General features: G+C 34.0%; 1 protein-coding gene across 1 annotated transcript in view; it reads left to right on the top strand.

The window, feature by feature from the left end:
* Positions 1–16,144: 16,144 nt before the first annotated feature.
* The window catches only part of LOC104276027 (calcium-activated potassium channel subunit alpha-1-like), a gene marked incomplete at both ends in the record, with an annotated part of 36,397 nt that continues 36,168 nt past the window's right edge, over positions 16,145–16,373 (top strand). The window contains one exon of the mRNA XM_009872176.1: positions 16,145–16,238. Coding sequence (XP_009870478.1) covers positions 16,145–16,238 — 94 coding nt within the window. The remainder of the gene's footprint in view (positions 16,239–16,373) is intronic.

Consider the following 16,373-nt stretch of genomic DNA (forward strand, 5'->3'; position numbering starts at 1 on the left):
GTTAAGAGTTTACAGGTTGTTTATTGCGCTGTTGTTGCAAATCTTCATTTTAATTGTCACGCTTAAGTGCTTCCACTATAAGGAGAATAGATTATCCATAGTCGGCATTTTTTTCTACCATTTTATGAGTAAGCTAATTTCCAGTTAATACTAGTGAAATATCAATGAAATTCTCTCTTGACTACTTTTCCTGGCAATTTATACTTTTAATTATATGTGTTTTATCTAATTCCATTTTGAAGCACTATATATTTCACCTTATATAGTAAATATTTATCAGTCTCATTGATATAAATATTTAATTTTAAATGCAGGGAGCCTTGATCTTTTGTCTTTATTCTTTTTTAGGTTTAGAAAAATAAGAATGTATATCTAAATATGTCTTTGTTGTACCTTTGTTGAATTGTGATTTCACTTTACAGTGAAAAAGAACAAGGAACATTTGACAAAGAACAAGGAACTGAATTTATGACATTTCAGTACAATGTCAATAGAAGAAGGCAATGTGTAGAAAAATATTGACACATTCATATACATGTACTAGAATATGGAATATGTAATGAATTAAATTTTTCAGAAGCACTCAAGAGCTTCAATCCTTAGATTTCTTGAAAATACTAAACATTGATTTTAGGGAACTTGAGCAAAAAAGATGAAACCAGCTTGCTAATGCAGTGTTAGTGTCTTTAGATTCTGGAAGCTTAGATGTACTGAAATTACGTGAAGGCTGGGACATCAACATGTTGGAAAGTTCCCTCTAAAGTCAGAGGGAAAAAATCTTGTTGCCATAAACATTTTCTTCTATACGGTTGAGCAATAATAATAATAAAGATTAAAGCTTGTTTTAAATTATTGATACTAATAATGATTAGGCTTTTCTGTATTTTTAAGAGGTATGAAACATTGAAACAATCTATCTAGAGATTTGAAATCTTTGTTCATGCAAATATTAAGAACAGGTTAGACAAAAAGGTTGTGAATACAACTATGCTTTCTTTAATTTGTGGGTTGGACAGTTAATTTCATGATATTTCTACCAGTTGGAGATTTTTATGGTATTTTTTGTCACTGCTTACGCAAGGCTTCATCCAATGTGCTTAACTCTGTGAAATGTCTAGCTGAAAACCATGGAGTATATAAGCAGAGATATTTACACTGTTGAAAATGTAGTTTCACCCATCTGATTTTTTTGTGTGCATCGTCATATGCCTAGCAGAAAACAGAAAGCTAGAATCACATGCCCTGTTTTGCCATATCAAACTTTGCTAGTAATTGATTTATTAAAAGGAATTTTGTATTCAGGCATTGGAAAGAATTGAACTCCAAGGCAAAATATCCCAGCAATTTAGTTAAATTTGATAGCTCTGGTCGTTTATTTTCAACAGTACAGTGTCCATCATAGTGCTTAGAACTTATAGTTTGCAACAGACTTGTATGAATTATGTGGTTTTTTATGGCTTTTGGCTACAGTAAAAGGGAGAAACTTTTGCCATTTAGCTTGTTAGGAAGTTAATGGTTTTGATAGCTTCTCTCCAGTTGAAGCAGTTAAAATCAACATGAGGTTGGTTCATAGGAACAGTTTGAAAACAGAAGACTGAGTCATTTCTTGAACCTAATAACTTGTTTTCTCAGAACTAGTTAGTTTTACAGCAAAAAGTGGCTGTTCATAGAACAATAAACTGTTGTGAAGAGGTATGGTAAACTCTAGTTTAACCTAATCTTCAGAGATCCTTATATTTGTAGTTTCTGTCATCCTCTACTTCATTAGTAGCAGATACCAAGGATATGATCCTGCTCATTTTTTATTTTATTACATTGTTATGCTCACATTCACAGTGATGAGATTGTAGAACTAAGGGTAGCTCTGTGGTCTGTCTGCATCTTGAGGACATTTCTATTGTGGCTAGGTGAAAAATTACCTGTGCATTATTTTTATTAGGAATAAATAAAAGGACTGTTTTTCAGCTTTTGCTGAATCAATGTTTGTCAAGTAAGAGAAGCTAGATTGTCTCATTTCCACAACAATAGGAAAGTACACATGCATAATATGTATAATTTATGTTGTGATATGGACATATATATTAAATAGTACATACTGTTTATGCCATAATTCCTGACTGTACAGTACCTGTCTGGAGAGTACACTTCAGAAGTCTGGAAGTTCAGTTTCTAAATTTCTGGGCTCCTCATCGGCTTAACTTAAATGTACTACATTTCTGGCTTTGTCAGCAGTGCTTATAACTGTTTTGACTCAGTAACCTTTTCTGTAGTTGATACCATTTGCATGCACAGTGCAACGGTTTGAAAGTGCATACCTGTACACCCAAGAAAATGTTCACATCTTTAATATATAATTAATTTAAAAACCCCCTACTAGCCTAGTTAGATAGCACACAGTGGCTAAAGTTGTACGAAATATGACTGTAAATTCTGCCTCTGTGAAAAGGATGAAAATGTTTGGGTGGGAAAAAAAAAGTATATTTCACTATGAGCATAGTGTATTTGGAGGTTTATATAACAGGAATAAGTAATTTTTTTTTCACCCGTCAAGAAGGTGCTGACCGTTTTTTCTGGATATTTTCTGAGCAGTTTCAAGAGGGCAGAAAATTTCTGCTGTCGATTAAGCTGATCTTATTTTGATTTAAATTTCTGTGACAATGTACTGTGTAAATAAGATTCGTATTTCAAAATAGTATCAGCATGTTAAAACAGATACCAAAAGCAATTGTTCTGCAACTGGAGCAACAATAGATACTATTAAAACCTTTATACAAGAAGTGAAATTTTAGTTTTCTTGATAAAACTATTTTCGGTGTTCTCTGAATTGCTGCACTGCGTAATTAGTTGATATATTTGGGATCTGTGATAAAAATAGAGTGACCACCTACAGTTAAGGATAGTTAATCAAAATTGCTTGAAAGCAGTATACCTATTGAAAAATATTGAGCGTGTTGTTTTTTTTTTAATTGAAGACACATAAAAATATGTTATAGTGTTACAGAATAATACTTTTTCATCAAAGAATGTGATCTCTTATGTGAATGTTGCATTAAAATAAACTACCTGGTCAACAATTTCTTTCTGAGCTCACTGGAATCTGACTATGAAGTACTGGGCTAGGTGGTCACCCTGTTATTCAGGTCACATTTTTTATATTCAAAATGACTATAAAGGTGAGTAAGGTAAAGGCAATTCAGAATTACCACAGTTTCTGCAAAAAGCCCTGCTTTTATTCAGCAGAAAGATGTCTTTTTACTAGAAAAGCAGCAGATGGCAGGTGAATAAATCACTCATATCTGTGCCTCCCTTATATTACCTGTATTCATTCATTCCAATACGTTATGCATTCAAATCAGTGGAAGTTGTGTGGTTTAGATCCTGTGCACTGCATCAAAAATTTCACTTCTGCATATCTGTGTGTTTATTATCTTCAGTTATTCATGAGTTACTGAACACTATTGACGTTTTGGAACCACCCTGTATCTCATTATTTCATCCATTGATTTTTGCAAAATACATTGAAAATTCAGGTTTGCTTTGAAAACTCAGATGAGATTATTTTGAATGAAATAACAAAATGCTTATTAAAAAGAACCGATTGGATTTCAGACTTGTTACTGTAATTTGTAATTCCTCCTCCTCCTTCTTCTCTTTCTCATCCTTTTTGTCCTCCTCTACAAACATCTTCCCCCCTCTCCCCAGCGTAATACTGGTGCTATGTACAGTATTTTGTTTTCAGTAGTATAAGCATTTTCAGCCTGTGACTTCATTGCTGAAATAACTCACCTCTTTCATATCAACTCTTACCTAGGAGCCGTACAGCAGACTCATTGATGTAGGTTTTTTTCTGCATGGCAGCCCAGGCCAAGCTGTGGTTTCATTGCATGATGCAACTTCACCTTTTTTGGTTGTCTATGGGGATTAATTATAATCTATTCTTGTACTGCCTGTGCATGCTAATATGCTTACCATAATGTCGTATACACTGAATGCAGTTTAGAGCATTAAGTGCATGAACTGAATTTAAAAAACCCCCATAAAATTAGAAAATTTGAGCAAATGTAAATTATTCTTATCAGTATCTTTAGCTAAGCTTTTATAGAATGACTAGGATGTACTATGTATCAGGTCTATATATTTAAAATTTTCAACATATTACAGTAGTTCATTGACTAGATAAACAATTGCACTGTGGTCAAGACGTGGGAAAGAAAGACCGTACTAACTATTTTGTTGTGGTGATGTCTGAATGATGCCAATAGTGTTCAGAGATAAACCTCTCCCTGCTGTCAATTTTAGCAGCAGGTAACAGTGACAAGAGGTAAGATTATATATAATCATTTACTAAAAGTCAAAATTTGGAAAGAATTACGAAGTGCATTTTTCTTTTAGTAATATTAAGCAGCCTGTAAAGTAGTGTAAAAGGTATTGATTTACAAGCCACCACTAAAATAAAATTGTATATGAAGGACTGTAACACTGCTCAAAGTTTCTTCTACAAAGGACATTGTGACCGTCCTAAGCAACCTGTTACTCATGTATGCTTAAATGTATTCAGATAAGTCTTTAGTCAGCACAGTAGAAGATACGATTTAATGCTAATCCTGTTGTTTCCTGATAAAATTATGAAAAAGCATGTTGGCAAGTGACTTCAAACACTGTGTCCGAATACAGTTTTGTAGTGCTGTCAATCAGTGCACATGTTGAGTGTACATGTTCAGAGGTTACATTTTGTGCATTTTGGGTCAAAATTAACTTACGGATTGCAAATTAATTTTCATCTTGATAAATGGAAGTTATTTATCCCAGACATAAAACTTTGAGAGCCGATAATATAAAACGTTATGATGTTTGAAAAATTGTAATTGTGAACAGATTGGCAAATTGTGCTCTTAGTATATACTTTTAAGCAGGTAACTGATAACGTGCAATATAGTAAAAACCAATATAACCAAACCATAAAAAAGGGAAGTAATTTTCACAACTGTTGTCATGCCACCTGCATGCTGATACCGTGCTGCCCATAGAATACTTATTATTTAGGAATTGATTTTATGTTATCCCTGTATTCTGCATAATGACATTTTTTTCTTATAATGAAGGAAAATTCTTTTAGGATTTTAAAATGCATCAGACATATATCTATACAGCAACATGAAGTTCTTCTTTGTGAAATGGGTGTAGAATGGATTATTACACCAGTCCTTTTTACTTTCTAGCAGCTTGGTGTGTAAACCTGATGACAGTCCCATGCACAGGAGTCAGGATAAAAAGGTGTTGAATGATACAGTGCAAGCCACTCGCTTTTGAGACGGTGCGAGCAAAAAAAGGGCCACTATGTATTTGTTTTTAACATAATTATAATCCTCTTCTTACATTGGTGTAAAGTAGTTTTGTATGGGGCTTTTGATAGTTGATTTGAGCAACTGCTACAGGTGTTGGCAGTAGCTTATCTTGTTAATAAAGTGAGCCATAAGAAAAGCCATAGTGTCATTAATCTGCCTAAAAAGGGGTTTGCCTTTCCCGTTTAGAAAAGCCACTGTGATTGCAACTATCATTCAGGCTCCAAGCTAGTTTCCTTGCCTGTAAAGTTGAACTAGGGAAGAGTTGAAGTATTCTTTTAATTTCTATTTATTCGTTTAAATGGCTTCTGTTCTTTTGCAAAGTAAAATGTGGCTATTCTCCCAAAGAATCAGCCTTTTGCCTTGACTGTATGATAGTTTGCTCCTAACACAGTCCTGGTAGGTATTCAAGTCTCACAGCTGGAACAGCTGTGACATGAAAATTTTGAAGTAGGAAAATTTGCGAGATTGTAGTTACATACATGTAGGAAGTAATTCACAGTAGAGGGTTGTGTGGGTAGATAAACCAGGTATATGAGTTTTTCTTTAAAAAGACTGGTTTAGTGAAGACTCTTCAGGAGTCCAGGGAGAGAAAAAGGGAAACCCATAGAAAGGACAGTCTTGTTTACATATGTTGGGAGTGAATGCTGCCTGGATTATGCCTGCAGCTGGTTTAAGGCAGACGAATTTAAACAAATATACTGTGGCACTCAGGATGTATTCAAAGATCTCAGTTGGTTACTCTTGGGAGTTGAAAGCTTTTTACTTCAACTCACCTGTCCATTATTCCTAGTAAAGTGGAACAAGTATGCAAGTACAGACTTCTTTGTGGTAATATACAAGGATAGTAGATATGTAATAGTTTAGATTGGGAGTAATTGAGTTGAATGACCTAAGGCACCCTGAATGTATCTTGGGTCTTAAATGACTAAGATACTTAAAAAGGTCTCTTACGCTGATGGGGAAGGTAAGGCTAAAAGGTTCTCATGAGGAATGAAAGAATCTGAAATTATGAAAAATTGTTTGGGGCTAATGTATTTTCCACTTCCATGCAGATTTTTTGAAAGAATATACATGGTTCGTGTTTACAGTTATGCCTTTATTTGTAATATGGAATTGTATTTCCTGCCTTGCTTAACTCTATATTAGGACTGCTTTAGAACTACTGTTACCACAATACGAATAGCTTTTTGTGAATAATAATAGATTTGGGTGCATACACTAGAACACTTGACCAAAAAAGCTTGTCAAGTAAGGCAATGTCAAGTTTCTACCACTTTGCAGTACTTCTGCCTTCATTGCTTGGTTACATTATTCACTGACATTAAAGTCAAAAAATATGCCTTAGGTTTGAGTTTACTATTACTCAGTAAAAACTGCAATAGTAGTCAGATATTTTTGTTAAAATATTAGAGGAAGGAATCCCAGAAAGGACAGTCAGATGAATGAACTGGAAATATTATAGCACTCCAATTTATTTGGTACTCTTCATTTCCAGTTAGGGTAGTTGAATTAAAAATGAATTTTACAGGACAAGATCAGTTGCGGGTTTCTTTTTTTTTTAGTTACAGTATGTAAGCAAGCAAAAAACATATGGAAAGAATATTGAAAATCATCTGGAGGAACCTGTTAGGCATATCAAGAAGGAAATTGGAGCTCAGTTTGTGATGATATACCAAAGAAAAATTGCTAATTATTTTGGAGTCAAATAGGATAGGTAGAGGGCATTCTTATTTTTCAATGAAAATGTATGAATGAATTCTACATGTTTTTTCAAAGAGTGCAGACAGATGAGGGAGAATTTTAAAAGTTAGACAACAGTGTCAGCAGATTAGAAGGATAATAAAAGACACTGAGAGGGAGGAGTAGCTGAAGCTGGAAACAGATGATGATGGTGAACTATTGAAACTTTGAGTTTGAGGACAGTGGATGGCAAATGTGAAAAGCATCTCTGAGTAATTTTAATAGACAAACTAGCATGACGTAAAATAGACCAGGAAGGAATCTCAGGAAGCCACTCTTCCTTTCTACTGAAGGGTCCAAGGGACACTTAGGTAAGAAACCAGTGGTTTCTAGTCCCTCTCCTATTGAAGGGGGAAATTTAAAAAATATCGTATGTACATCATTCGGTTGCAAGGACTTTATGTGGTCCATATATCCAAGGCTGAAAAGTATTTACCACCGTTTCAAAAATCTGAGTTTCACCATTCTTCACAAAGAACCCATTCTAGCATTTAACTATGTGTTTTAGTTGAAAAAGTTTTATGCTTGTGATATACTTCTCATGAACTTGATCCATTTCCATTTGTTTAATCAGTGTCGACGTGGAAATGGAATTAGTATTCTTTTGCAGCGTCATAATGACGTGTTGTATTTTCATGTCACCAGTTATTTTCTCTGCTATAAGCAAGTACAACAACGTATTACTGCTTGATATACTTTGATAAAGAGTATCAAATAACAATTATTTTATGTCAAGCAAGAAGAAATAGAAATTACTACAAAATAGAAACATGCAAGATTGTCAACTTCGGTAAACAGGGTATGCAATTTAACAGAATCTTCTAGTATACAATCAGCATACTAGATATACCTGCAGTGCCTTATTAAACATTGTCAAAAAAGGTAATAATATGATGTTAGTTGAAACCATATACTGGTGGTTTTCTCTTTAATATGTTAGTCTCACACAAAAACCTTTGATTAAAAATGTGATCCCTGGCATTGTTGCTCTGTTGTTCTCTTACATTTTGCTTGTCATCAGGGAGAATTTTTGGCAAGATAATGTAGTACTATTTGCAGCTGCCAGTATTCTCAACTTGTGGTAAGCAATTAACAAATATAATGCAAAGTAAAATGATATACTCTTCCTACTTGCCTGTGTGGTTCTTAGAAAACCTTTTCAAATGTGATTAACTTGGATAAGATGAAGATCCTAACAGTGTATTTGGCAAGAAAGCGCATGCTCTCTCTCTTCTGTGCAATACCAAGAGACCTTAGAAGAGTTATGAAGATTGTCTCTGGGCCATTTACTTATGCCTGTACCAGTGCTTAGTTCCAAGTTGTTTAGCTATTCTGCAGGAATCTTCCTTCAGCTTTTGTTTGTGAAAGTCAATGATTACTCCTGCTGCAGGCAGTAGTAAATGTACATACACCTTGATGAAGTTAGAAAACACACTGTTTTCAGAGCATGTGTATTTTCTCTGTATCTCAGTAATTCAGTATAAAAATGTAAGTAGAAGTTTCTTGTTATCATACTTGTATGCAATTTTGTATTTAGTCTGAGATTTTATTTTGCTTGAGTTCTGTGGTATGTTGGTTTGCATTATACTAGGGCAGTCTATGAAGAAGTATAGTGTACTTAAAATTCATTGAAAACTTGAGAAAGAAAGTTGAAAACTGACAATATCATACTGAATTTTACCAAGTTACATTAGTCCATTTACGTAAAATAAGTACTAGCAATGTTCCTTGAGTTTCTCATTTGGTATGTTGTCAGTTGCAAGCAGCTTTGTAGAAGCAGAGTTAGGGCAGGCAAAATCTTGTGCATCTGAGATGGACATGAGGAAAGTACACCTTTGTTCTGTGGTTGTGTACCAACTTTAATCTGGCTCTCAAGTTCATACATGGATGCGTCAGAAATTAAAATTTTTTCTTTCCTTCTGGAAGTCTTTCTCTGTCTCATTTTGTAAACTGAATAAATTTTGCAATAAAAACTGCCAATTCACAGCATGTAAATATAGCTTTAAGTGTAAAACAAGTTAAACATTAAAAGGAAAAAAATGCACTACTTCTATGCCCTGTTCTTTATCACATGATCCTGAAAAGTGAAAGAATCATAAGGAAAAAGAGCATATCTCTGGCTCCAATTATTGGAAAAATCTTTACTAAATGATGCTGTTGTACCAGTTTATTACTGATTGATCTGGTTTTGTTGTTGCTTATTTCTTCTGACAGTGGATATTTTTTTTTAAGGAGGATGAAGAAACCTCTTAATTTTACCCCAAATTAGTCTAAAAGTTTATCAAGGCTCCCCGGTGTGCTAGGAAGATAATATAGAAGTACTTATTTGTAGAAAGCAACTGCAGAACAGATTAGTCATGATGCATTTTTTTAATTAGGTTAGAAATAGAACAGTAATATTCTAATGCAAGTGATCTGTCAGACTTCAAAGAAGAACAGAAGATATTGTGATAGAAATTAAGAAAGGGAAGTGAGGACGCGCATTTGCATTGTTCATACTTTTTTTCCTGAAAAGCAGTTCTCTTGAGACGCAATTTATAAGATGTAGATTAAGCGATCGTCCAAGAAATCTTGGAAGATAGCTTTATTTCACATTATTTAGCAGTTGAACTTTTATTTTGATCACATTTATATTTTGCTTATTTACTTTAAATTGAACAGAAAGGATACTGATTGTTGATGTAATTCAAAGACGGCTTAGTGTGTATGAGCCTAAGGTTGGCAATGCATTTTCAAAAGGAATATGAACAAGAAAGATGCATATCAAAGTGAAGACAGGAGGCTGCTCCACATGCAGGCAAGGCAGGAATGGAGGTGGAAACAGAGATGGTACGATAGAGTTAATCCAAAATAGATTAGTGGCATGGTGAAGTTGAGGTTTTGTGTCTGGAACGACAAATGCAATTTAACTCATTGAGCAAATGAGAGACAGAATAGAGTTTAGAAAAGGTACTTCACAAAGTCCCAAGGAGTTATGCAGGAATATTGTCTGAAGCTTTCTGAAGGAAGAGGAGGATAAAGTAATAGTCAAGACAGGAAGAAAGTACAATTAAGAAAGGTGAGAGAGAGAGGCAAACAAACATGGTCAGCATCTAAGCTATGAGTTTAAAAAAGAAACTCCAGGATTTGACACTAAAACGTACTGGGTGCAGAAGATTCTCTCTGTGTGTGTATGTGTGTTTGTGCGTAGGAGAAACACGTAGCTAAGGATTTAGACTTAGGAGATTGAGTAGTCAGAAAGGATTTAAGTGTATCTTTATCAGTGATAAGGTAAGAAGGTGCAGGAAATGGTCACAGCATCATCCTTGGCTATCAAGTCCTAACTACAAAATTCAGTGAAAAAGGACTTGTTCCTCCTTCACTCACTAGCTTTATGTATACAACACCTTTTAGAAAATGTTCTTAGAAAATTACATCTCTAAGAGGAAGCAAAATATTGCTTCCTCTTAGAGATGTGATGATCCTATGGAGTTTTATGGATTTCACCTCACTGGTGAGAGACCAGATCATGTCAAGGGAGAGTGAAGTAATTTAGAAGACATTTGGCACCAAAAAATTAATGAGCTTATTGATCTTATGACTCAAAGAAAGGCTTTCTAAACTGAGTCATTTCCCGAAACATCTTGCATTTAGAAGATGAGCACACATACTACAAGAAAATACTTTCTCTTTTCTTCCTGTGCAACTAATTTGGTTAATAAATGAAAGATATTCCAAGTAAAAAAAATTATCCTCTCTTACCGTTCTCTGATATGTTTGATTCTAATTTAGTCTTGCAGATTTATTTTAATTATGCTATTTGTTTCACTAGGTTAACACTTGATAGGCATCCATGTTTATAGTTCTGCTGTATGTTCATGCCTATTTCAGTAAAGAAGATTTTTAACTGCTTATTCCCTTCTGACCTGTACTAATAAACTGTAATTAAGGTAACAGAAACTACTCTGCTTTGAATGAACACTGCTTTTACTAAATGATACATCTGGCTTTTCCTTTAATTTTACTTTAGTACTACATCACTGAAACAACAAATAAAAAGTGAAACAATAACCCCTTCATTTTTTTTCCATCCTGTTAAAAATATGTATTAAAGGAGTATGTATGGACACTGTCATATCAACTTTGTACCCACCTAATTTTTGCTCTCAACTTTGTAGAAATGGGTTTGTTATATAAATAAATTTGAGGGAATTCAATATTACTGAGGATCTTTCAGAATAACAAAATAATTTGGAAAAAAAAGACCACTATAGACAGTTTTATAAGCAAAGGATATTTACATGCCCATATTCATAGATACTCATTTTATTCAATTTGGAAATGAGAAGTGGATGGAATGTCTTCAAATTATAAGATACTAAAGAGCTTCTAAATATTGAGTAGTTTCTCTCAGTTATTATTTCCATTGGTTATATTTAGCAGACTCTACCAGTATTACTATACATAATTATAATCAGCTTTTGAAAATAATTTTCATCAATGGATATTCATTCTGATAGAAACTGCACGTTTTACTGTTTTTTTCATATAATTAACTATTGTGCACTCTAAAAACTGTCATGAGAAGGAAATTTAAAACTTACTGATATTTTGTAGTATTTCTTTCTCATGCACATTAAATTTGTAATAATTAGAGTTGGGTTTAGCTCCAACTTTTAAAAATTTAATATAATTAATATTAAGAATTAAAAATATTTTATTTAATTTCAGTAATGGATTTTTTTCCTCCAGTATTCAGATGACAACATTGCTTCCAAAAATTTAAATTGTAAATTAGGACAATTTTCTGAATTTCTAAAAGTTTCAATATCTTAAAGTTCCAAAGATATAGCAGCTGTGGAATGGTATTTATATCAATACTTCCCTGAAGTTAAAGTAGAAGTAATTTTCATTTTTGGTGGTTTATGAATGTTTTACATGAAACTTACTGTCTTCAAAATGCTTGGCAAAATATAACTAGACCATGTCTCAGAATTAACCTTTGGCTTTTTAGTGTATGATTATACATAGGTATAATCATATAGAATTGGCATCACCTTCGTCTTTGCAGGCTTTGTCATTAAAAAGAAAGGAAAAAAAAGTAGAAGAGCATTAAGAGCAGACTGACATGATGTGCAAAAAGTACAAGAGTCCACATCCTTACAAGGAAAGAATAGAGCTATAAATTGCATATTGGATAGTTATTTAAGTGCCGAACTCAGTGTGCACAACCTTTCCCATTATTGTGGGGGACTTTTAGTGTAAAATCATTCCGATAGATGTGACTATGTTTGCAAAGTCTGAATGAACATAGAATTGCTTCCTCTTCCATCTGTGTGGTCATCATGGCAGTGATTGCACTGTGACATAGATGGATGTGTCATGCCAAGGCTTTGATCTGAGCTGGAAATGGGCTTTACAGCTTCTACCAAGAGATGAAATGATACAGGGGAGATTACTCAGGATATTTTCAACTCTGTTGCAATTTCAGAATCCTGGAAATATTCTATGAAGGCTTCTCTTGTGGGAAGCTTTGTATTAATATACTTGCAGAAACAAGAAATTTTGAAAACCCTAAACTGCATACTATTTTTTTGCCTTCTCCAACTCATTCTATGACTATTCAAAACATAATCCCAGCAGAATCATTTCAAATGCATTAGAAGCATTTCAAATGAACCAGAAATAAATGAGAATAATAAATAAATAAATGAACTAAACTTGTGAGAAAGAGCTTACACAGCAGTAAATTCTTTTGTCTTGAAGTGACGAGGGTCATTCGTTTGTTCAGCTGTGGTAGAAGTGTCATGTAAAATTTTGCCTGCAGTGTTGATTGTGAAAATAATTTAAAGATGCTGCAAACACCTTGTCAAAATTTTGCCCCATCTGTGTGAAGTTAAACTGGAATAGTTTTGAAACTGCTCTTGAGCTCACTCTTGCTCATGCCTATGATACCTGTGTAACTGGGCTTTGTAACTATTAGTGTTGCTGTAAAAATGCAATAATAGTAAACAGAACAAAAAAATAGAGGTAATGTGAAACAGAAATGAACAACAGTGTCTAAAGAGCAGGAGAGGAAGGAAGGGAATTAGAGTGTAGTCCCTGCCTGAAAAATCAAATAAGGTTCTGTCTTTAGTGCAGATTAGGCAACCTAAGCCCACTGCTGTTTCTCTAGATGTGATTTTTGAATTAAATTGTAGCACAGAACACACAGTTACAGCAAATGATAACTTTAATTTTCATTGCTACAGCAGATTTTTTTTCAATTTTTGGGTAACAAATTAAAGGAGCTCCTTCAAAGTGCACATAAATATGGCATTTACTTATGGCATTACTGTAATATTTATCCAGTTATGTTAAATCTTTCCTCTAATTTTTAGTATTATGGTATCCCATTGATTTTACTGTAGTTTCTCCTGGTGTTTAGTAGTATAAATACATGAAACCACACTTACGATGAAGCATGTTTAAATGGAAGAGTAGTAAAAGCATTTTTAACAGTCTTTTGGCTCCCTCAAATGTGAAACCTTTGCTGACCTAAAAGGGTGAAATCCCGTAGGACAAATCATTTTAATTTAAAATAGGGAATATATTGTTAGTCCTGGAGACCACAGCACGCTACTGTCTGGAACTCGAAGAACTATAGCACTTCCATTTTTGTGAAACTTGATGTAAAGAGGAGTTTCAAATTGGCTTCCTTTCTGCGACAGACTGAATGGTGCAATGATAAGGCTTAGTGGCTATATTTTTCTTTCAGCCCAAATGAGAGCTGCTGCTGAAAACAAAAGTCCAAATTGAAGAATAGCACGAAAATTTAATTTGGAAAATTTAAAAGCCATTATTTCTTTAGCCTTCTTTAGACATATCTTTTGAACAAATTCCTCATTTAAAAGAAAAGAAGGACATTGTGTTTGTCTTTGAAATGGAAAACTTAAAAATTGAAAGAGAGAGATGATCTCTGAAATGAAAGATGCTTTAGGAACAGGATCAGCAGAAGTAGTAATTCTGGTATTAGGTGAATAGAAGTCCCACATCAGGATTGTGGTCCACTGTGCTGAGTGTTATGCAAGCAATATGAAGATGTATTATGCATTAAATAATTTGTCAGTTCTTGTAGATTTTTATAAAGGGCAGTGGTACGAAAGTACAGCTGTTAACTACAGCATTAGCTGACCTCATCTAACAATCATGACAAGTACCAAATAACTGTGGAAAGGAAGATTCTGAAGCTCTCTCTAGCCTGTTTATAAAGCTGTGCAATTCCATTAGCTTCAGTGGATTTCAGCAGCTTTTACAGGAACTGAACCTCGAATTAAGAGTCTAAGCCTCTGTGTTGTTGCAGGGTTGTTCACTCCTGTGATTTCTGTTGGTAGGGGGCATAGTGACTCGATGTGTAGCCTACCTTATTTTGACATAATCATTTGCTTTGAATAATGCCGTACAGAAAATTATCTTGTTGAGTTCTCAGATGACATCCACTGTTTTTTGGCTAAAGCCACATTTGCAGAGTATGAGGTCCTGTCTTCCGTCCTATATGTTAACATTTGGCTTCTCTTCCCTGCTGCCTGCTTTTGTAAATAAATTTTTTTCCAACTATAACAGAAACATTTCATAATTTCAATGTCTTTGCATTTTAATATGATTTCCTTTAGCACTGAAGCCTCTTAAAATATAAAGCTATTGTACATCAAGGAGAATTTTGCTGTATACATTCGTGCATCTAAAGACAGGAGAGGGCATGCTGTACTTAACTTGTTTGACCTGTAATGTATACAAGGAATGTAAAATTTGGCTGCATGTGTAATGACCTGGTAGCCCAGGTAATTTCCTTTATGCCTTAAATTAGGTAACTGAAATTCATAACGCATAGAATCTTGCTTGTTGAGCAGTCTAGCATTATATTTGCAGAGCTACCACTATACTAACTGGTATTACGTTCGCATTCAGTGATTTATTTGACTTGGGAAGCCAAAGAATTTATTCTTTCCTAAAAGGTTGTTTTCTAGGGCTCCAAATGATCAAGTGATCTACATTATATTTTTCTGCCTTATTACAGTTGGGATGAATACATGATCATTTGCAATATATGTGTGTATATATATGTATATATGGCAGGACATTATGGATATATAGTATATACATCAGCATATATTGGGACATGACTTTCTCTTTGGTCTGTGACTTCAACATTGTTCTGTGGCTTCTCCAACCTATTTTAGAAACCTCACAAATAAATCACTAATCATACTTGTGGGAGTTACTTCCTTCCTTAGATAAAAGTATATCTATAAAGTACCAGTTTGTATAGTGTATGCTTTGGACCTGTCCCACTGTTAAATAAAGCATAATATAATCTAGAATTTGCAATGGCTGCCTGATACACACAAAGGTATTTTAATTAAGCTGCATGCAGAAATTAACCCTTAGAGTACTGCTTCAAATTCCTCAATTTATTTTGTTATTTAATTTTACCAGTGAGCTATGCTGCTTTTCTACTCAGTTCATAGTACTGTACATAAAGTACATTAAATAGCCATACACCAAAGAGAAGTGAGAAAAAGGAAAAAAAATAAATCCAAACCCAACTTCTTAGAAACAAGGGATTCTACAAGACTAAGTACCCCAGGTTGCTAATGGGTAATGTATTCCTAAGCAACTACTTTTTTTTTTAAAAGGTTTTATAACATGAATTAAAACCATGTAATGTTTCACTGTAACTGTGTGCTTGTTAGGTTTGTTCCTACAGTATCATAAGTGTATTTCCTATAGAAAGAAGTCAGTTCTTTAAGGGTTAATGTGGGGTTAAGGAATCCTGAGGTATTCTCCTGCTTGTCCTTTCTTAAACGTATCTGCATGTTAATTCTCAGGTATTACCTGAACAGGTCAATATAAAGACGATATGAATGACTAACTGAATGAATGAAAAACTTCATTTGAAATGCTTGCTTGTATCTTGTAAATGACTGGAAAACAGAAATGTGATTTCTGAATCAAGGTCTTCAATGAAATGTATAAAAAAGTCACCAGAGTAGAAATTCATATACTGATGATTTACTCCAATTTCTTTTTCTTTCAAATAGCCCAATAGAATCCTGCCAGAATTTCTACAAAGATTTCACATTACAGATCGACATGGCTTTCAATGTGTTCTTCCTACTCTACTTCGGCTTGCGTGTAAGTAGTGTGTCTTCGATAGTATGGGTTAGGGAGGCGATACAGCTATTTCAATAGGGAGAGGTTTTGAATACAGTCTGACTTTACAATAGCCAGACAAAATTAACCTAACCTTTAAAATGCGCGAGCAAAGAA

This window comes from Apaloderma vittatum, unplaced genomic scaffold (genome assembly GCF_000703405.1).
Source record: "Apaloderma vittatum isolate BGI_N311 unplaced genomic scaffold, ASM70340v1 scaffold17176, whole genome shotgun sequence".
In the NCBI taxonomy this organism is placed as follows: domain Eukaryota; kingdom Metazoa; phylum Chordata; class Aves; order Trogoniformes; family Trogonidae; genus Apaloderma; species Apaloderma vittatum.